At 41.1% G+C, this 21,379-nt stretch overlaps 2 protein-coding genes across 4 annotated transcripts; one reads left to right on the forward strand and one right to left on the reverse strand.

Moving 5' to 3' along the window:
- Nucleotides 1–960: 960 nt before the first annotated feature.
- Nucleotides 961–9,489, reverse strand: hmgn3 (high mobility group nucleosomal binding domain 3). Of its 3 annotated transcripts, XM_020092032.2 has the most exons (7): nt 9,193–9,395; nt 7,188–7,238; nt 6,899–6,928; nt 5,279–5,329; nt 4,310–4,405; nt 3,741–3,840; nt 961–1,724 (listed from the first exon to the last, which is right to left on the reverse strand). In XM_020092032.2, the coding sequence occupies exons 1-7, from the start codon at nt 9,205–9,207 to the stop codon at nt 1,717–1,719; spliced, it is 351 nt and encodes a 116-aa protein (XP_019947591.1). In that variant the 5' UTR covers nt 9,208–9,395; the 3' UTR covers nt 961–1,716. The 3 variants fall into 3 exon arrangements, with proteins under 3 accessions (XP_019947591.1, XP_019947592.1, XP_069370686.1); XM_020092033.2 differs by lacking the exon at nt 3,741–3,840 and having other exon boundaries at nt 9,193–9,489; XM_069514585.1 differs by lacking the exon at nt 6,899–6,928 and having other exon boundaries at nt 9,193–9,366.
- Nucleotides 9,490–13,260: 3,771 nt separating this feature from the next.
- Nucleotides 13,261–21,307, forward strand: enpp5 (ectonucleotide pyrophosphatase/phosphodiesterase 5). The gene is made up of 4 exons (XM_069514586.1): nt 13,261–13,519; nt 14,566–15,477; nt 15,849–16,025; nt 18,026–21,307. The coding sequence occupies exons 2-4, from the start codon at nt 14,589–14,591 to the stop codon at nt 18,427–18,429; spliced, it is 1,470 nt and encodes a 489-aa protein (XP_069370687.1). The 5' UTR covers nt 13,261–13,519; nt 14,566–14,588; the 3' UTR covers nt 18,430–21,307.
- Nucleotides 21,308–21,379: the final 72 nt, after the last annotated feature.

Consider the following 21,379-nt stretch of genomic DNA (forward strand, 5'->3'; position numbering starts at 1 on the left):
TGCATATGCATCATCTATTATTTTGAAAATCTTGTATTGACCAAAATATATCCACACTCTGGCCCATATTTCTGCCCCTAAAGATGAGAATAGCTGAAAGCTTTGGATATTTGGATAATACAATATTCCATTTACTTTAAGATTCAAAAATGCCACAAGAATTGATATAAGAAGCAGTTATTTGTATCTACCTGCTGTGCTTTGACGTTTTATTTTGTAACAATCCTGCCTGTACTGTCCTTTATCACCTTTAATCACTGTGACCATCTCATTTCCTCTTTAGTATACAAAGATTTGAATCATCATGTACCTCTGCATGACTTTCAGTGTTACGGCGTATGAGTTAAAAGGTGAGATCGTAGTAGTTTGTTTACTAGAACACACATGCATATGTATGTGTTCAACATTTCTCGATTACATTTTAATCGGACTCTCCTGTATCTGTGGTACTCAGACATCACGACTCTACACCTCCATGTTTTACAAAGAGGAACTTGTCACTGGCTGGTGACCGTGAGTGACAGCTTTTCCTGCAATGAGCAAATGACATGGTTTCATTGGGTCCCTCCACTCTGGCAATTGCTGACCTTTCACTTCCTGACACAGCAGTTGTATTTAACACAGCTTCGTGCCCCTGGCGACCTCACACACACACACACAAAAAGATATACACAGACACACAGTGGCTTTGTGTCGGTTTAAAAACTCTGAACATGAACACGTTGAAAGGGAGCTCTCAAACTCAGGGCGAACACATGCTATGTTCACATGTGCATGGACCTTTGCACAGTTTTCTGTACTACAAAAACTAGCATGGGTGAAGGTATAGTTATAGTATAGTAGTGGTTAAAACAAAAACTTACATAGAATTGCTATCTAACTGGAGAATTTAACACACAGCACAAACAGTTTTTTCACCAATAAGAGGAGAGACACAGAAAAACAGAAAAAACTCCAATGTGACATCAACTTTTTCTTTAATTTCAAAATATTTTCCCAACAGGTTGAAACTAGAGGGTCCAAAGCCAATAAAGCCGTCTAGAACAGAAGCACCACTCATTATTGCTATGTCACTCTGCTGCGGGACAAGGCGTCCAGGGGTGGGGGGGCAAAGTGAACAAAGTCAAAAGACCCACAGACACATTCACGCTGGCACACACATACAAAAGGAGCTATGTGAAACACAGTGGTGGTGATTTTAAAGAAAAATAAAAGCTGCAGATGTTCTCCACGGTGACTATGGACCTTGTTTCCTGAAGCTCTGCGAATAAACAAATCCCCTAATTCCCAAATTAAATGATAATCTATTGTAGAGTAGAATAACTACAAATACAGGCAGAGCTTGTCTTAAGATCATAACAGTCACGTTTACGGCCCACCTTCAGGCACAATGGAGAACATTCGCAGATGTCTGACAAAACCATTTCATTCCATCTGCAAGTTTCTAAGAGGAAAACTGTGTAGCGATACGGAACGGAGGGAGGAGGATCGAGCAAAAACATACTGTAGTTGGAGGAGCTGAAAAAGGAGTGTGAACATGTGGGGACGGGGGGCTGCTGGTTGTCCGTCTCTACTATCACAAGTCTAAAAAAAAGTCTGCATGGTACAAAAATCGTCAGTAAAAAAAGATGCTTTGCTGCCATGGAGTCAGAGGGGACGGGTCGGTGGACGCGTCCTTGTCTTTACGCCTTCTCCTCATTCACCTCCTCTGCCGCTTCAGTTACCTGGAGGAAAGGAAAAGAAGGTAAAGCTAGGAAGTGTTACTCCTCATTCTGTCCACGCCACTGAGAACAGCCTCAAAAAGCCAACCCACAACAAGGCTTGGTTTGGTCTGCCAAGGATCAGCTCCCCAGTGGGTTCATTCTGCATGTAACTAAATCAGCTGGAAGATGGAAGGTGATCTCTCTCAATAACCTAGCCACACTTGGCTGCACTTGGTTGTAGTTTGATGGGTCTGTTGCTGGAAGCGTCTTCACAGAGTTATCTGAATAATGTTACATCAGCTTTCTGTTCAGAGTTGACATGGTTTCGGGCAGGGTGATTAAATAACTTGGTTATGAAGCCAGCTTCTTGGAATAAGACAGATGTTTTCAAAACAGAAAAACACAGCAACTGTCCTCTAAAAGTTAAAATCTGACCTCAACTCTTCTGTGAAATGATTCAGGGAAAGAAATAGGTCAGGGGAGTTTCTGGAGCACAATTGAAGAAATACTCTGGCATGTTGGGAGGTGCGTTTAGTCACGTGTGAAGGTCTTGTGTTGGTATGAAAGAAAGCTAGAGAAAGCAGCCTGTTAGCTTAGCATAATGACTGGAGATAGGGTTGAACAGCTATATGTCTTTCTTTATCCAAAGTGGGCAAATCGAAAAATATGTAGATTATATAAATCTATATATGAAATTGGTTTGCACTGTTGTCTCACAGCAGGTTTCAGATCCCAGCCTGGCAAAGGTCTTGCTTTGTGGAGTTTGCATGTTCTACCTGAGTTTTTTTCCTTGTACTCCAGCATCCTCCCACAGTCCATTCAGGGGTATAAGATTTCACGATTTATATTCTAAGTTGTTTAAATTATTTACACTTACTCAACATGATAAATGATTCTTGAACTTAAAGTTACATGGAAATAAAATATGTAATTGAAATCCATAAAGTCAATGTTTTAGGCTTAAAAAAATATATTTTTGTGTGTATGATTCAGATAATTCCTGTGTACACCTGCCTGTGCATAACTCCCTGATTACTCTAGCACATGCACGTCCAGTGTACGTTAGTGGTGAAATGATGTGGGTTTTTAAATGTTAGTGTCTCATTTCGGTTCAGCCGACATGGTCTATGTTTTTACGCTGTGTAAACTGGGTCCTCCGAAGGATGCAGCCACTGAATTGAAACCAGGGTAGTCTACTCTACTTTGTAGAAAGTTGTGTTAATTGGTATGGACAACAAGAGGTCTGTTAATGGTAACACAATGAGGTCTGTGGATTATTAACAATGTCTGCAACCTCTTTTCTGGGAAGTGTCCTTTTTCATTGATTTGAGCAGCTGAGGCTTTCATCCCCAGTGTTTGGTGTTAGTGTCTGATGAAAAAAAAAAGCTGCATGACAGAATACACAGCAACAAAAATATGTCTGTGATGAGACTGAACTGACTCTGAAATGTGAGATTGAGACCAGCATCATGTTGCCAGATGAAATGATCCTCAGTGAATATTTTTCAGGCTAAAATCACATGTTCACAATATTGGCTTGTTTGACAGATACACACTTGCACACCACATAAGTGTGGTCTCTTATTGCTCAGAGAGTCTACTCACTGAATCCCATAAATCCTCTGCAATCAGCGGGATTCAACAGCATTGCAACGAGGCAAGCAAAAACCTGCTTGTGTGCGTGTGCACAGTCTCACTAGAGTGAACATCTCCTGGCTATTTTCTCTGCCTGGCCACTGGTGGAGCCAGCTGTCTATGAACACAGTGAGCCAATCACCTTCCACGTCACAACTCTGTGCTTGAGTGTGAAAAGTTGTCCTTGGCCCACTTCACTGCACACAGCACGGAAAACGCAAGACATCCTCTGCTTCACTCTTTCGCTTTCATTCTCTCTCTCTGTCTATACACACAGCACTGCAAAGCACACTGGGTAAACGTTTGCTCGATTATTGTGCAATGTCAGTATAAGTTATACTGTTTGTTAGTGTCCAAAACACACACACACACCGAAGATGGATTAGAGGCACTCGACCATACCCTTAACTCTGACTGTCTCACTCTGCCCTCTCACTGACATCAAGGAGGGAGCCGTGCTTCTGATGGACGACACGCTGACAGACGGACGAGACACATAGATCTGTGTGTGTGTGTCAGCGTTCATAGGTGTGAATGCAAATAATTGTGTTTATTAGTGATAAGAAACAGATGTGGATATGCAGTGGGTGATGGAGGCATATAGGTGTGGTGCATACATATGTGTGTTCATGTTAATACACAAATGGACAAAAGAAGGGAGTAAAAATCGTTATTGTCTTTGTCTCTGATTGATTAAGACATTAAGTCTTTAGGATCACTTTTATTACCTCCGCCAAGCGTTGTCTCTTTGTAAGCAAAATTACAAATACTACTAACTAACATTAACATTTTTAGAGCAGATTTGATTAAGGGGATCGATCCAGAATAGTTTTTTTTCACTTTCTTTACATTGTGAGAAGCAATAATGCAGCGATCTTGATGGAAAAAATCAGGCCCACTTAGAGGACTGACGTCTATGAGTTTGTGCAATGAGGTGCCCTGGCTAATTTTTATATTTTCCCTCCATGTACCTCATTGGTCTTGGTCTCTCCGTTCTGGGCAGGGCCTTCGTCCTTCTTTCCTTTGGTGGCTTTCTTTACCTTGGCCACCTTATCATCTGCCACCTTCTGCATGTAAAAAAGAGGAAGAACAAACACTACATATACACTCAATGATGACCCACATTGTCAGAAACAGTGTTTTTACGTTTGATCTCCTCATTTGGATTTGGATTCTAATTTGTTGAAAGACTTTTCAAAGTAAAACTAATTCCATCCCAAATTATAAAGTATTTGTTCGGTTCCTTGTTGCAGAATGACAGTGCTGCCTCTCATTACAGAACGAGAAAGACAAAATGTTGATTATGCTTCAGCAGGGAGTCAAAGTCATTAAAATAAATCTAATCATATAAATAAGAGTCGGAATTAGAGAGTTGGTGCTGCAAATTATAGTTTTATAATGCTGGCTGTAAAGTATGTTTGCACCTGGGTGTGTTTGTGTGCCAGCAGACTTTAAGACCTTATGAACAAATTCATGGTGTGTGTGTGTGTGTGTGTGTACTTGTACTTATGTATTTGTATTCATTTTGAGCAAATACTTTAGAGTGAAGACATTTTTGGAAAGTGAAGACATTTTGACATTTCCTCACTTTTACAAAGGCCTTTTTGAAGGTTAAGATTGGCTTTTTAGGTTTAGGTTAGGCATTTAGTTTATGGGTAAGGGGCTAGGGAATGCATTATGTCATTGAGTGTCCTCACTTAGACAGAAGTACAATAATGTGTGTGTGAGTCTGTGTTTTTGTGTGTGTGTGCGTGCGTCTATGACGGACAATGTTGGTTCAATACCATCATTATGAGCACATTTCTGTTTTAGGAGTAAGACTTGGTTTATAGGTTAGGGTTAGAATTAGGTTTTTCACTATGTCAATGAGTGTGTCTTGACAGCTGAAGAGAGATGTGCACATGTATGTGCGTTTGTGTGCGTGTGTGTGAGTGCTTTACCTTGACGATGCTCTTCTTGGGTTTGGCCTCAGGCAGGGGTTGGGCAGATTTCTACAAAATTACACAAGCCAGTTAGGACTGACCAAGCTCAAATGATGAAAAATACTTTAGTATCAAAGTATTTAATTTATCTGTTGTTCCCTCTTAAAATTTAAAATAAAATAAAAAATAATTTAAAATAATATTTCTTATTGCACTAGATGCTTAAAAATGTATGAGGATGAACACATGGCAGCTAAAGGATTGGGATGTCTGCACTGGATCCCACTGTAAATATTAATAATGATGAATACAGTACTAAGATCAGAGAGTATTCTTGGTTTAAGTAGTTTTAAATAACTGCCACTGCTAAAAGCATACTGACCTCAGACCGCCATGCAATGACTATATCAGACGGGAGTTTAAATTGTCACCAGTCGGTGCTAGACCAGTTTGCTGCAGAGCTTTTTCCAGGCTGCTGAATACGGACCACGTTACCCTGGAGCCACAAGCTAACACTGACGCTACTGTGACAAAATTAAATCATGTGATCCGTTCTCAGAATATCTTGTTTTTTTTCCTCTAGAAAAATCACTGAGACTCTGCACATGAAATAAAGAAACAGTGCAAGTAGGAAAAATCACCTACACTAAATCAGAATTTGGCAAACAAATGAAAGACCATACAGTGAGTTTATAAACAACCTGTCAGTGCTCGTTTACTGCTTAAAGTCACATTATTAAGTCAGTTTACCTCACTGAAGGAAATATCAAATCAAATCAGGAAACATGCAAATATTTATTGATTACATATTTACATAGTAGAGGATACACATTGACATTTTGGGACAATAAACATTCTTATTCTTCTGTTCTTCTTTCCCATCCTATGTATATCTGTTACAAAAGCACTAAAATGAAGTGGTTAAAAATTAGCTTAGCATCAAATCTGGGAACACATCAGTTACTTCCTGGATTCTCCGCAGGTCACCTAAACAAGACCAATCAGTGACTTGTCGATTTTACACTTGCTTTTTGTCAGTATAGGACAAAGTGGAGATATAATGTGTTAATATTTTTGCTTTTGGAGTGTTTTTTTTTTTTTATACTTTGGGACGGAACAATTTCCCCTGTATCCAGGCAGATAAGCTAAGCTAATTAGCTTGCTGTGCAGTGTAGAGAATAAGAGCATTTCCCAAAATGTCAAACTCTCCACATGCAAATGTACTGAACGGATGAGGTCAACACACAAAGTACAACATGGATAAAAACAGTGTGGTGGAGCTGCATCATCACATCAAACTGACTTTGTGACAGTTTTGATTACTTATGAGTATTTTAAGAAAAGCTAAGAACTGATTTATAATAAGCTGATTATTAATGTTTATAGGATTTTACCCTTTAAACCATGCAGCCCCACCTACTGTAACTACAAGGTGTTACACATAAAGAATGGACAAAGACAACATAGAAAAGACATACATACCAAGTCAGACACAAGTAGTAATGTGTGATCAAATCCATAAACTGATTAAGGACTTGTCTCTGAGCTTTGGTATTATGACAAGTTATTATCCCACAGGGATGAGGAAGGAGAGGACAGCGACAGGGGTGAAGACAGGACGGGGAGAACGAAACTCACCTCTAACAATCTGTCCGACCTTCTGGAGGGCTGCAGGAGCAAGGGATGATCAGGGAGACAGAGAGAGAGAGAGAGAGAGACAGAGTGACAGAGAGATATCAGTTGTACCTTTACGACCTGATCTGATCTTCTTGTTGACGGCTTCAACCCTGATTATTAACCTGTCATGTGTCTATTGTCTAACACAAACAAACACACTGAGTTTGAAGAGAAAAAAACCCATAGCACACAAACTCATGTAGGAACACACACACACACACACACACACACAAAACACCAAAACATTTACCTCTTTTCTTGTGACTTTGGAGGCCTCCTTGCCTTCGGAACTCTCTGGAGACTGCAGTTAATAAAACAACAAATAGAGAGACTGTTACTGGGGCAGGTGTGTACAGGGCCACACATATACAAGCCCACCAACCATAACACACAAACACACTGGGAGCATGATATTTCCCCTCTACAGTTCAGAATGGGTGATTATGAAAATAGGATTTGCTTCATTAGGGTTTATTCTCTAAAGTGGCACATGTGTAACTTATCATTTCTGTGGAGTTATATAATAAACTAGGAGGAATAATTAAAGAACAAATCATTCAGCAGCGTGGCTTTGGAAAAAGGTCAAAAGTTTAGAAACAGATTAAAAAAAGAGTATTGAGGGCCTCTAATTTTTTTAATTCCCACTTAATAGTGATGATATATTAAATGTGTGACTTGAGCTGAAACAATCAGTTACCAACATCAAATTAATCTGCAACTGTTTGATAATCCATAAACCATTCAATCCATTTATTTAGAAACAATTCACTGGTTCTTTTATTAAGAGGTGGTGGTTTTGTGAGTCTTTTATGATAATAAAAGAATATCCATCAGCCTGTTGGGAGAAACTGTTCTCTGAAAGTCCAAGGGATTATTCACTGAATTTCTTTAAGAATAAAAATAATTGTTGAGTGCAGCCCTCTCCATGACACATGTATTTTGTATTGCAAAACTTAGCGAAACAAAGTTGTGGGCCTAAAAAAATATGTAAAATCCTACAATTAAACAAAAAAACTAATATTAATAGCAAACAATAACTGTTATTCATATATTGTCAAATAGCATGTTAGATGTAATTTATCAAATTGAATTGAATAAGAGGTCTTAAAGCTCACTATTCACTACATTCACAAATTAAAATCAGGTTTTTTCCTCAATTTATGTAATTGTACATGTACCAGTTGCAATTTCATGTTACCTGATGGTGTTAAAGTATGATGAAGGTGTGTGATTACCACATTAATGGAGACATCTTGCTTACATGACCCCCCCCCCCCCTTTCCAAATAATATAAACATGGATTTATTTGGAAGGGGGGGTTGGATATTAATAAACAGTGAGGGCTGTCAGGCTTCATTTAGATCATGAACATACATTCAGGCTGCAGGCAGATATGGACGGTGCACACGCACGCATGGACGGTGCACGCGCGCGCACACACACACACACACACGATGTTGCTTTAGCCTGCAGGTTGGGAATCGCATCATTTGCATGTGGGCGACCTCCGCCCCTAGAGGCCCCCCATTCTCTGTCCTCAGAGGCGAATGTGCGCAGACAAAGGCAGTTTTTTAGACGGCAGAAAAGCCCGTTTCCGTGTATGCACTGGTACAATGCGCCGGAGCCCGTCGTGCGCCGCTGTTTAGACAGTGTCACGGCCTCTGTTAACACGGCGGCAATTGTCCCTGATCCCCTCTTTCTTTTATTCCTTTCTCTCCATCTGGATGTGGCTCTGCTCAATCGGCTTGGCGCCTGCACCACTCATCAGTATTGGAGAATTAAGACGAGACAGGGAGGTGGAGATCGGGGGTTTTTTTCGTGTTAGTTTACAGATTATTCACAATCTGTAAATCTCATATGTGCCAGGATCGATGGCGCACAGAATAAATATTATTGCGCACGTCTTCTACGGGATTTACGCATCAATCCGTCTGGCGGGTCGCTCTGACTTTCACCAGTGCGCACACTGGACAGGGAAGTGACAGATAAAACGACAACAAGAACGGCCATTGACACGAGCACAGGGACGATTATAATGTAAAAACGATCAAATGTTGCTGATAAAACGTCTCACATACGAGCAACGACGCGTAAAACACACCAGAAACGCTGCGCACCGAGAGACGCTTCCTCAAACTTTGGCGTCACCTCACCTGCCTCGACGTCGCCACAAAATCGCGCACCGCAATTTTTCCTCTCAAATGCAAGAGCAGAAAAAACTACAGTGAAGTAGAAATGGCACAAACCACACTCACCTTTCTCTTCGGCATGTTTACGCGTGAATTATTCTCCACAAAGCGCGGGGAAAGGTTTTTAAGGTGATGCCGGAAGGTCCAAGAGATGTGAATTTGAACTACCTCGAAATACAGGATCAATATCTAAGCACCTTCGATAATATGTTGATTATATGCACTCCCCCAAAACTCTATACCTCCCACCGTCATTGGATAGAGGAGTCAAAATCCTCTCCTGTGCCGACTCCCCATTGGCTCTCCCTGCGACTATGTAAATAAAAGCATCGCGGCCATTGGTTGTGGTTTATCAGAGGCTCCATGTGATTGGCTCCGCGCTCTTTGTGCGCAGATCCCACTAGACTGCGATGGCTGAGAGGGAAAGTGGAGACAGGCCAATGAAAGCCGGGGCCGACTCTCGTTGAATCTGGGTAATGTAGGAAGAGACAGTGACAGACAGAACCAGAGAGAGAATGAATGTTGTTAAATAAAACACAAAGGACCAGAAAGCAATCACAATGGTACAATGTCAGCCAGAGAGCAGCTCCAGAAAACCATTGTGTCTGCAAGGTTTCTCTGTCATAAAGAACTACAGTATTGACACACTACGGATTTACACAGAATACACATAGGCCTGCAGCAATGGCTCCAGTCCTAGTATATTCAAGATTCTAAAGAAAACAATACATTCAATACACTTCACACTGTTTATATTTATGTTTTCTTCATTTAAAAGGGACAATGCACAATTATTAATGTATATTTCATCATTCACACCCTGTTTAGTTGATGGTTTCAATTATATAAATAACAAATAGATTTGTGGTATAAAAATGCATAAGTACATGCATATAGCACAGGAAAACACAGATAACCAGTAAAAACAATATAAAGACAGCATATCAAAGAAAATAAAGGAGAAAAACTAAAATTCTTGCAAACACACACACGCAGATACAGACTAGAGACAGAGAGAAAGAGAGAGACAAAGAAGAAAAGGAATAATACAAAAAAGAAATCAGCACCACAGCGACATAGCCGAACCACTACTTCAATGTGCCAGATTTAGACACACAGGCCAGATTCCATCATGCAGTCCCAAGAAAGGTTGAAGGTTGAAGTCAAACAAATAACAGACAGTACATGCACATAGCACATGAACAGCACAAAACACAAATGACCAGTGAAAACAATATAAAGGTGTATTGATCAAAATAACAAAAAATTAAAATCATACATACACATAACAACAATTAGTGAGATTGGACAGAGAAAAAGAAACACGAAAACAACAATCTGCACAATGGCCGATCCACTTCTCCAGAAAGAGTTTATACAGTTGTGGTGTTCCAGGTATATGTTGCTCAATAAGAAAAGGCCAATAGTTACTTATTCTATTTGGTATTTTAATGTCTCTTCTAGCAGGAGCTTTGGTAAATGAGTTTTTATCTGATTTAATATTCTCAGTGAGTGGAGGGGTGGGGGGCATTTGAAGCAGAGCAACATGGCTGGAAAGCAATAGTTTGCCCTGTGGAGGTTGACTGCAGGGGTTTCATTGCAACATCCACCATTAGATTGCTCAAAGATCTGGGGGATCCACGGACAAGCCCTGCGCCAGACCATAAAAGAAACATCACACACTGCAGAACGCTGCAGCCAATGGTCAGAGGGAAAGATCCCAAATGGGCTCCAAGATCCGAGGGACAAGCACCCAGGTCTGATCAACCTGTGGTGGGCCTGCCTTAGAAGAGGATGTCTTCAGTAAAGGCCGAAACACCTGATGAAGTCTTTCTATCTTGAATATTCAATTATCTATTTTCATGAATGGTGTTTGACTCTAAAAAACTTCCGAACCATCCTCAGACAGTGGTGAGTGCTGCCACAACCTACTCATATTTTATTTTTTAGTGTGTTGTAGGGATAATCATACTCAGTCCCTGCCAGCGAGGCTCATGTCTAAGTCAGTGATAAAAGGGGCCCCAGTGCTTCCAGCAGAATGGTGATATCTGCCACAAAGAACATCCAGAGTGTTTCCGACACAACAATGGCTTTCACCACATTCCACAGTGTTGAAGTACATTCACTACATATATAACACCGTTTAAAAAACACAATGACCATAAAACACGTTCTACAAAGAAATCAAGCACCAGAAAACCACCACAACATTCTTGAGCTACATCACAATGGATAGAGAGAAAGACAGAGAGAGATCAGACCTCTCACAAATCTCACAAAAGACAGAGCTTTCCTGTCCGAACAAACAAACACACACAAAAACCCTCATGCCCACATGGATGTGAATACACAACTGTTTCAGGTGTCAACCCAGAACACACAGGAGCAGGTAGCATGACAGCTGCTGCGCTGTTCCCACATAGATTCACACCGTCAGCTAAATGGAGGGTGAAAACACAAAGACAACAAGTACAACACATAGATGAAGGAAAAAGCACAAAAGGAATCCACAATGAAAAGAAATAATCAGCTCCAAATTATTTTTGAAACAAATTAAAAAACATTGATGATGATAGGTGCACCATCACTGTTCGGTTTTCAGCCTATTCTAGCTTGTTTGTTTGGTCACATATTAATATTATTATATCTAAAAAATATATATTTTTCATAGGTCCATATTAGGATATAAAATAAATGACAAAATGCAGAACAAAAATAATTATTGTTATAATAATAATGTGTTTTACCCACTCCGATAAATATGCAAAACAAAGAGCTACTTTACACACTAAACAAAACTGACATTTGAGATAAATGTTGACCTCCACAACTAACCCTAGTCCTAACCTTATATATTAAAGGTTCAGTGTGTAGAATTTAGTGACATCTAGTGGTGAAGTTGCATGTTGCAGCTGAGTACCCCTCACCTCACCCTCCCCTTCCAAACATGACAGAGAACCTGTGGTAGCTTTCAGTTGTCATAAAAACTCAAAAGGTGTTTAGTTTGTCCAGTCTGGACTAAAAAACATGGTGGCCTCTATAAAGAGGACCTGCTCCTGATATAAATATAAAGTATTTGAATATAAAGGGCCCATTCTAGTGTAAAGAATACCACAATTTATACAATTTAGATGAAACACACTGGGGAAAGTATCAAAAGTATCACTAGGATTATTATATATTCATTTCTGCCAATAGATCACTTTCACCTAAATCTTATACACAGAACCTTTAAGTTTATTTCTCGGGGACAGTGCATATTATTAACAACACTGTAAATATGCCAGAGTTTTCATCTGTGTTCCAAGAACAAGTGTAAAATCAAATAAGAACAAACAACATATTTCATGTTTGAAACAGTTATCATGAAATAGCAAAACAAACAGGTCTTTTTTTTCTGCTAGAGCTTTCAATCGTACTACACGATCTTCATCAGCAGCCGGATTTGCCCCAGATTTCGTGCAGTAGTTATTCATATTCTCCATTTGTGTGGGCACTTGAAGCACCTCTTGCGTATGAAACAGTTGACAGAGAAGCAGTCTCACCTCAGTGTGCATTTATTAGCCTTGGCAAAGCTTATGATCATAACCATAAATCAAGGTCATGAAAATTGTTTTAGCAGAAAAAAACACTGTAATGGCAGATAAACAGTGTCACATGAGGACAGGGGAGCTGAGATCGGAGTGTGTGTGTTGGGGGGGGGGGGGGGTCATAAATAGGCTCAGTGAGAACAGCAGATACATAACTGAGATGTTTCTTCACAACACAGCACGAGAAGAGCCAGATTGGGGTGTACACAGCACATGAGCGCCACCTTGTGTGCAGTTTTTGTCATTGCTGTTGCAGGACTGATATTGCATTATCATATGTAAAAAAAAAAATACTGACAGAATTAGAGCAACAAGGTCTCTGAACTGTGCTATTTTTAGTATCATTCGTTCTTCTTTCACATCTACAAACATCTGTAATACGCCAGAATTAACCATTATTATTAATACTATTATTTTTTTATCATTATCGTCATTCTATTCATCTGACACTAAAAGTAAATGCATTTTTACTATAAATATTTTTATTTATTTATAAAGGCCTCCTTTTCCTCCTCCCCTGTCCCCTCCCTCCCCTCTTCCTCACCCTACATTACGTCATAGGGACCCACGCACTTGTCGATCGCGGTGTATGTTGGGTGATGCAGCTCTCCAGCAGCCGGAGCATGCTCTTACAGGACGGCCTGTTGTTTTTCACGTGTGCTCAGGTTGTTTTTACTCAAAGCAAATAAGACGTTTTTATTGAAAAGGCTTTGCAGCCACTCAGGAGGTCAGCAGGGGCCGGGGCTGTTTATCGGTGCGCGCAGGGAGGAGCGAGGCGAGCCGCTGCAGGATCAGATAACGAGGTGAGCTTGTTGACACCATTTGCATTTGTGCATTTGTTTATTTCTCCCCTGCATCAAAGTCAAACGCTGCACACAGGCGACATGCACTTGCTGCTGTGTGCGTGTGTGTGTGTGTGTGTCATTGTTGCAGAGCTGCGGGTTGTCGCTGTTAGCGCTGCAGCACAAAAGCCTGTTCCCACATCCATGTGTCAGACTATGATCAGACATCTATTCATGTGTACTAATACGTGCACTGCATCCTGTACCCCCCCCCCGGTCTCTGACCTGTGATGTCTTCAGAGACAAACGTCTTTGTGTTAGTAACGATACAGTCTTAATGTGGAGCTGGATATATCTAACTAATATCAGTACAATGCTAAGAAAGGTTACAGTGATGTGATGGAGCCTTTTTTGAACCAACTTCTTATTTGCTTGTTCATCATATCAACACAAGAAGGTTTGTGTTCATTATTAATCTGTGGATTAGTTTTTCTAATCGATTGATATTAAAGCATGTTTACAGTTTACAGTTTGCAAAATGGTGCAAGAATATAATGTTATTCAAGTGAAAGTGCAGTAATGAGAAACTGGAATCCGGAAATATACACTATTGTACATAACTTATGTTTATCAAAATAGTTGTCAATTCACTTTCTTTATCTGAATCGATATTTTTGAAATTATTAAATTTTTTGTATTTTGATTTTTCTTTCTTTTTGTTATTTTCTGAACAATCTAAAGACAAAAGATTAATGGGGAAACTTATTGGCAGATTAATTTAACATGAAAATGATCATTAGCTTCTATAAAATATCACTGTAGTATTATGATGTCTGGGTAGAGCTAATGGTCATTTACACCAAGTTTTTAGCCTGATGTCTCAAACACTATACCCACCCCTCCATTGGCATAGTGGTGAGTAGATAATAATGAATATTCATTTTTGGGTGAACTATCCCTTTAAGTAATAATCTCATAGCATCCTTATAAGCAACCTTAAGTTTGTGTAAATTAAGAAATGTGATGTTGATTGCTTTGTAATAACCAGTATTTCTGTGTACTTTCAGGTTGTGCCTCCACACACTGCACTATGCTGGGCTGCTTGCTGCGAGGAGGCAGCAGTCCTCTGCTCTGCCTGTGGGCCCTGCTGCTTCTGCTGCTGCCTCTGGTCTCCCTCCATAGCCTGAACCAGCATGGGAGCAGGGGCCACCGTGCGAGGGACCGGCCCAAGCTGCTGCTCGTGTCCTTTGACGGCTTTCGCTGGGACTACGTCGACCGGGTCCCGACGCCCAACTTCCACAACATCATGAAGGAGGGCGTGATGGTGGAGCGGGTGGAGAACACCTACATCACCAAGACCTTCCCCAACCACTACAGCCTGGTGACCGGTCTGTATACAGAGACGCACGGCATTGTGGCCAACGAGATGTACGACCCCGTCCTCAACCGCTCCTTCTCCATGGAGACAGACAGTATTTATGATTCACGGTGGTGGGAGGAGGCGGTGCCCCTCTGGGTAACCATCCAGAAAGCCGGAGGGCGGAGCGGGGCGGCGATGTGGCCAGGGTCTGATGTGAAGATCCACGGCATGTTCCCCTCTCAGTTCCTCCAGTACAACGCCTCCGTCTCCTTTGAAACCAGAGTGGAGCGGATCATTGGGTGGTTATCTGCGCCTAATGAGGACGCAGTGGATTTTGGAGTCCTTTACTGGGAGGAGCCAGACGAAAGCGGGCACACTTTGGGGCCTCAGAACTCCCTCATGGATGAAGTCATCGTCGGGATCGATGAGAAACTCGGCTTCCTCATCAATGAACTGAAAAAGGCCGGGCTGTTTGAGAAAGTGAACCTGATAGTGACCAGTGACCACGGGATGACACAGCTTTTCACTGATAACATCATAGAACTGGATGAGTACGTGAGCAGAGACCTGTACACCTGGGTGGATAAGAGTCCGGTGGTGGGGATACTGCCCAACGAAGGTATCACTTTCAAACAATCAATTGTGACACTTAAGGAAATGGACTCCAGTCTTATGTCTGTATATGATAGATTAAAGTCAAGACCGAGAACAGGTTAAATTACAAATCATGATCATCATCTTCAATTGTTAGATAAGGTCAAGGAAATGTATGTGATTGAAAAGATCACTCATTGTTTAAGAGCAAAAGAAAAGGTATTGAATAGGTTGTAATAGCAAATGTAATTATTTAATAGTCATTAAGTTATATATATATGTACATTTCCTTTTAATCTCGGATCGTTTCTTTAGCTAAACTTAGATTAGTTGAATTTATTTTTTGGTGTCCACTCATCCAGATATCTAATTTTTGTATATTTGCTTCTCTTCCAGGGAAACTAGACGAGGTGTATGACAAGCTGGTGGACGCCAACCCAAACATGGCAGTGTACAAGAAGGAAGAGATTCCCACGCGCTTCCATTACCAGCACAACAGCAGGATCATGCCCATCATCCTGGAGGCCAAGGAGGGCTGGACCATCCTGCAGAACAGGACCGGGTCCTTCATGTGTATGTTTACAAGCCCTATAACTCTGTGTTGAAACAATATTCTGCTTTAAACATCAAACCGGTTTTTCAGCTCCTATTAATAGGAGCACTCACTGAACCTCATGTTTTCCCAGCTGTGATTAAGAAAGAAAGCCACATTTGTGTTTCCTTGGAAGCAGCAGGAATGTGCGAGTGGGTGTGGATGTTCTTTCTTGTGCCATTATTCTTTTCCTCTTAATCCAATTCAAATCAAGCAAGTATTTTTCCTCTTTAGATTGAAGACCGTGTATTGTGGGCAGAGCACCAGCCAATTTCGCCACTTCGTTCTTCCTCTCTAGCAGAAGAGTTGTTAATCAGTAAAATGACCCTGTGGCAGAAAGAAAAACCTGCTGACTGTTTGTTGACGATGTGCTGCGAGACTGTGCAGCTACATTTGAGTAGCGTGATGCTCTGCTGCATGTCAGGAGATGTTCGTCCTGTTGTTTCAGCAACAGTGATTATGATGAAGTTATCGGAGCATGTTTCATCATGTTACACCAAACACATACAATCTATGTCTGTGTAAACTATGTGAGGCCTTCTTCTTCTTCGTTGGGTTTATTGGCGGGTGCATTACCGCAATCTATTGTGATGCCTCTACTCAGTGTTTAAATACACAAATCCCTATTATGAATGTGGCAAGTTCCTTTTAACCAAAGGCTTGTGATGATTAATCATTAATCATTAATACTGTATGTGGACTCCGCCATTTAGAGCCAGAGCCGATAAAAAACAGTAAAAAAAAAAATCAGACACCTCCATTATTGCTGCATTTGTGACGTTGAGCATGACACATTGAGGCCAACTCATCTACTGGCAATGGGAAAGGAGTCAATCACCTTTTTTATGGGTTTAAGGCCTTTGGTGTTAAAGCGGTTTAAGTGTCATCATTTGGTTCTGAAATTAATTTTTCAGAGGTTGTAAGGTTGTAATGTCCAAGTTGCTCCAGACTTTTCCCCAAACTTTTGCTGCCAGAACCCTCAAGAAAATGTCAGAGTGAGCCCATGTGAGAATGCAGCAGGAAAATCTCCTGAAAATTCACAGCCAGCGAGCTGATGACGCTTCTAACACACAAACGGATGTGAAACTGGAGGAATACATATACCTCAGGAAAAGAGGAGCCATACATGTAGAAGACAAAGACTAAGATGTCAAATTGGAAAGTCAAGATTAGAGAGCTTTTGGCGACGCTGGTGTTAATGTGCTGCGAGCAAAGACAAGTGATTTCCGCAGCAGAATTTATTCGTCCTGCCTCCTGAATGCTCTTCCCACACTCCATCCATGACTGATTGTTCCAGAAATATTCCTGTTTTTGTGAATGTTCTTCTGCTGCATTCTTCACAAATGAATGGAAATCCTGAGTTAAGGTCTTCAAAGCCAGTATTTTGAATACTTTAAATCCTATATTGTTTACCTCCACGTTTAATAGCCACCGTTATTCTTCTTCACTGCCTATGTCGGTATTTGTCACGTTTATGTTACCTCCAAAGATCGATCAGACGCCCATATACTACTTCTTCCTTGCTTTTACATGTATACAATATATAAAAATCATAAGAGGCATTCCTATACAACGTTACTACAGGTCAAAGAATACACAGAGTATTTAAGGAAAGACAAGTCTCAGATACTGCACCTGATTGGATGGTTGCTGCCATCGCTGATTAACTGTATTGATTTTACTCACCGTGAATCCTGTCAGGGAGCTGATGGCACTGATAAATGTTGGCAGCAGCAGTTAGCCACTCTTAGCCTCCATCAGCTCTCTGTGCTTGTGTGTTTTCATTCAATCTTCACTTCTGCTCGTGTGATTGATGCAGCAGGAACCTGTCGGCCGAGCAGCGATGGTCGTGAATCATCACATCTGATCACATAAATATGTTAACAAAAAAGTTCTGTATGTGGAAACTGGAGACATATAGATTAGGAATGAAGGAATAATAATCAAAGCATTCCATTCTTTTTTTTGTGTCTCTCTCCAGTGGGAAACCACGGCTACGACAACACCCTCCGCAGCATGCAGCCTGTGTTCGTGGCTCGCGGTCCAGCCTTTCGCCAGAATTACATGAAAACCTCCATGCGCTCCGTGGATCTCTACCCCCTCATGTGCCACATCCTCTCTGTGCGCCCTCTTCCGAACAACGGCTCCCTGTCGAACGTTCGGGACCTGCTGTACCCGGAGCTGGCTCCCCCCACGCCCAGCGCCCCTCCCAGGGTCGAAGGGCACTCCTACGCCCCTGTTGTGGGGTCTTTCATCAGCGTGGTGATGGTGTTGGGCTTTCTCATGTTCTACATCGTACACGTGACGCTCATGCAGCTGCCGTCGCTGAAGCACAGACGCAGGGAGATGTCGCAGCCCTTGCTGCAAGAGGACTTGCACCTGTAGCCGAGGAGACAGAAAGGATAGCAGACGTAAAAAGAAGAGGTATCGCTCCCCAAGGTAGTCTGCTCTGCCCAGAAGCATCCCCTAAATGCCTACTCTACACAAGTAATTTGCCATTGTGCTGCTCCTTTATTAGATGGAGAGCAAGAGAATTGAATGTGACCTTGCAATCATGTACAGAGCTTTGCCCAAAGTGTGAGGGGGATGTGAAGGGTTTGCTTCTGGTGTAGGATCAAAATAATAAACCTTTACATGGGCTTTATAGTGGCTTTGCTTTGATTGTGAATTTTACCTAATAGCTCATTGTTTTCATTGTCACGTACAAAGTAAAAAATAAATTAACAGCTGAGTGGGGATTTTAACCTGTGATTCTGGCAAGAAGGAAGCTTTGGTGGCAAAAACCTTGACTTGGATAGGATAGGATTGGAAGCAATAATACAACTGCGCACACTTTCAGACAATCTGTCCTTGATGGCATTCATAGTGTTGCACTCTTGTGTGCTGCAGGAAATGTGTGAAGAAAAGTCAAATGTAGCTCGTTGTCTTTCAGAAGAAAAAGGAGATTGTTCAGGTCAGACACATTCACAACAACAGGAGATGTTCTGGAGTAGTCAGACAATAAGTGGTGCATGGGTAGAATATTCAAGAGGCACGACATGATGTGGAAATTCCTCCGTGGAAATCACTGTGTTTCTGTTAACATCACATCGACACAGGCGTGGACCCTTCTGGCCAAGAGCTGTGCAATCTTGTCATCTTTCCATGTTGACATCTTTGTCGCCATGTTCTAGGTGTACGACACCTCTTTTCGATCCTTAGATATTTGTATTCTTCCAGTTTCGCATCACTTGTTTGAAACGTTCCCATGGTGATTTTTCCAACAATTTTCCTGCTGTTTTCTCACATGGGCTCACTCCATGGCTCAGACATTTCACCTGGGGGCTGGCAGGAAAAAGTCCAGAGCAACTCACTCTGACATTTCTCACTGGAAAATCTCAAGAAAACTTCAGTGCGTGTCAGCAGCTCTAGTAAAGTTCAGTCAGACAACTCACGTTCAACCGTTTATTGCAGCAGTAGAACAGGTTTGTGTTCAGCGTCTAGGCTCCGACTCAATCATTCCCCCCAATATGATTATACAGATATGATGGGAATGACGAGTAAATACTTGTAAACCCTCCCCCCCGAAGCAAATGGTAGCAATACTGCAATAGCAGTGCGAGCAAAGGGGTTAATGGGAAATTTCTCTGCTTAAATAGGCCACCTAATTAGGTGGGTGTGTATAATAGATGATTGTGGAGAATGAGGTATGTCACATGATGTGTGTCACATGATTGGAGCAGTGCAGCCTGAACTAGCTCGCGGGGTTCGCTCCATTATTTAATCTTCTGAAGCATAATAGCAAGTAGTAGCAGTGATATGGCCGGCAGTCAATATAGTATATTTGATGATTTCAAATTTGTGTTGTCGTATATTCTACTGGTGCATTCACATCAAACTAGAAGAAACTTTCACGTTGTGTTACTCACGCAGGTTTGGCTGTTGTGTTTACGTGAGTTAACACAACCCACGAATATTCGCCCGTTCTCCTCGGGAAAAGAGAGGAGGACTCCTCGCTGCACTACCTGAGCCTGACCAGTGCCTGGTTTGGTCACCTGCTCGCTCAGGACGAGTTTGAGTTGACTCATTTAATCACATTGAGGAACAATGTGCTTCGTGAACACAGGATTAGGGGATTCAACGCCTTGTCAGAGTTTTTCCCACCAATTCCTCCACTTGTGCTGAATTAGAAGCCACTATGTTATTATAAATGCTGTGATTAAGCTGAAGTATTAAAAACTCAACTCGTCTCATGCGATTGGCTGGGCTCAGTGTTACTTTTGAATGTTAGCTGGATGTACATGTTCCAGTGAAGGCTCGACCAATGTGCCAGGCTACTGCTCACACGCGTAGGCCATTCCACGAGCCGACCATGTCACGACCTTGCTCTTTTAGTAGTCAGCTACCATTTGCCTTTTAACTTAAACGGAGAACATCTCTCTTCATGTGTGTAATCCTTTGTGTGTAGCGTTTTTGTTTGGAAGATATTTTTCTGTATAGACAACTGTGTGCTCATCCTCACGTGTCTACTGTCATAACCATTGCCATTTGTTGGTGAAATGTGAAGTGCAATTGCTATCGGTCAGTATTTTGTCATTGGGATATTAAGGGTTTCGTTGTTGCTTGGTTGAGAAGACTTATTTCGGCCCCTGATTTGCACTACAGGACAGAACTGAAACACAGCGAAGGGGCAGCGGTCGGATGCTTTTTTTTTTTTTTTTTAGCTCATGTACATTTTGCACTCCTTGTTCGTAGTCGCTATTTCAAACAATTAAAAAAAATTAGGAGCCTATTGCCAAAAAGCTTTGATTAATGTAAGCATAGAAAGTTGAGTAGAATCCAAATCTGTCAGTTAAGTCTGTTTAGGTCTATTTTAGGAAAGAATTTGTTCGATTTTCTTCTCATGCTTTTAGATGCATTGACTAATACCTGTGCCCAAAAAAATGACAGACATCACTGTGAGAAATTACTTTTTACAAAATTTAAATCAATTGAAAGCATTTATATGGAAAATATTAATTTTCTGATAATGTTGTTTTATGACAGAGGAGTGTTGTCTGATGATTTGTCCCCTACAGAGAAATGAAATATATCCATACTTTATTTAAATAATTCATTTGAAATGGTTAGAAAAGATTAAATATTAGATCAAGTTTATATCAGTTGTAATTTTACCTTGGATTTGAAATGTCGATATTTAATATGATTTACAAATGAACTATCTTTGCCATGTTGATGCAATTAAAGAGTCTTCTGAAAATAAAGGGACTAATGAGAAACTGAATGTATTGCATTTTTCTTTATTTCATGCATGTGTATCTGTCTGTATGAGGCAGTTGGATCTTTGCTGCACAAT

This window comes from Paralichthys olivaceus, chromosome 19 (assembly GCF_024713975.1).
Source record: "Paralichthys olivaceus isolate ysfri-2021 chromosome 19, ASM2471397v2, whole genome shotgun sequence".
NCBI classification, from domain to species: domain Eukaryota; kingdom Metazoa; phylum Chordata; class Actinopteri; order Pleuronectiformes; family Paralichthyidae; genus Paralichthys; species Paralichthys olivaceus.

Coding starts and splice junctions, on each gene's coding strand:
- hmgn3 (XM_020092032.2), bottom strand. Junction 5,330..6,898: donor GGTCGGACAGATTGTTAGAG/GTGAGTTTCGTT, acceptor GTAATTTTGTAG/AAATCTGCCCAACCCCTGCC. Junction 3,841..4,309: donor GAGAGACCAAGACCAATGAG/GTACATGGAGGG, acceptor ACACACACACAG/ATCTATGTGTCTCGTCCGTC.
- enpp5 (XM_069514586.1), top strand. CDS start 14,589: ATGCTGGGCTGCTTGCTGCGAGGAGGCAGCAGTCCTCTGCTCTGCCTG. Junction 15,478..15,848: donor GGGGATACTGCCCAACGAAG/GTATCACTTTCA, acceptor CTTCTCTTCCAG/GGAAACTAGACGAGGTGTAT. Junction 16,026..18,025: donor CAGGACCGGGTCCTTCATGT/GTATGTTTACAA, acceptor GTCTCTCTCCAG/TGGGAAACCACGGCTACGAC.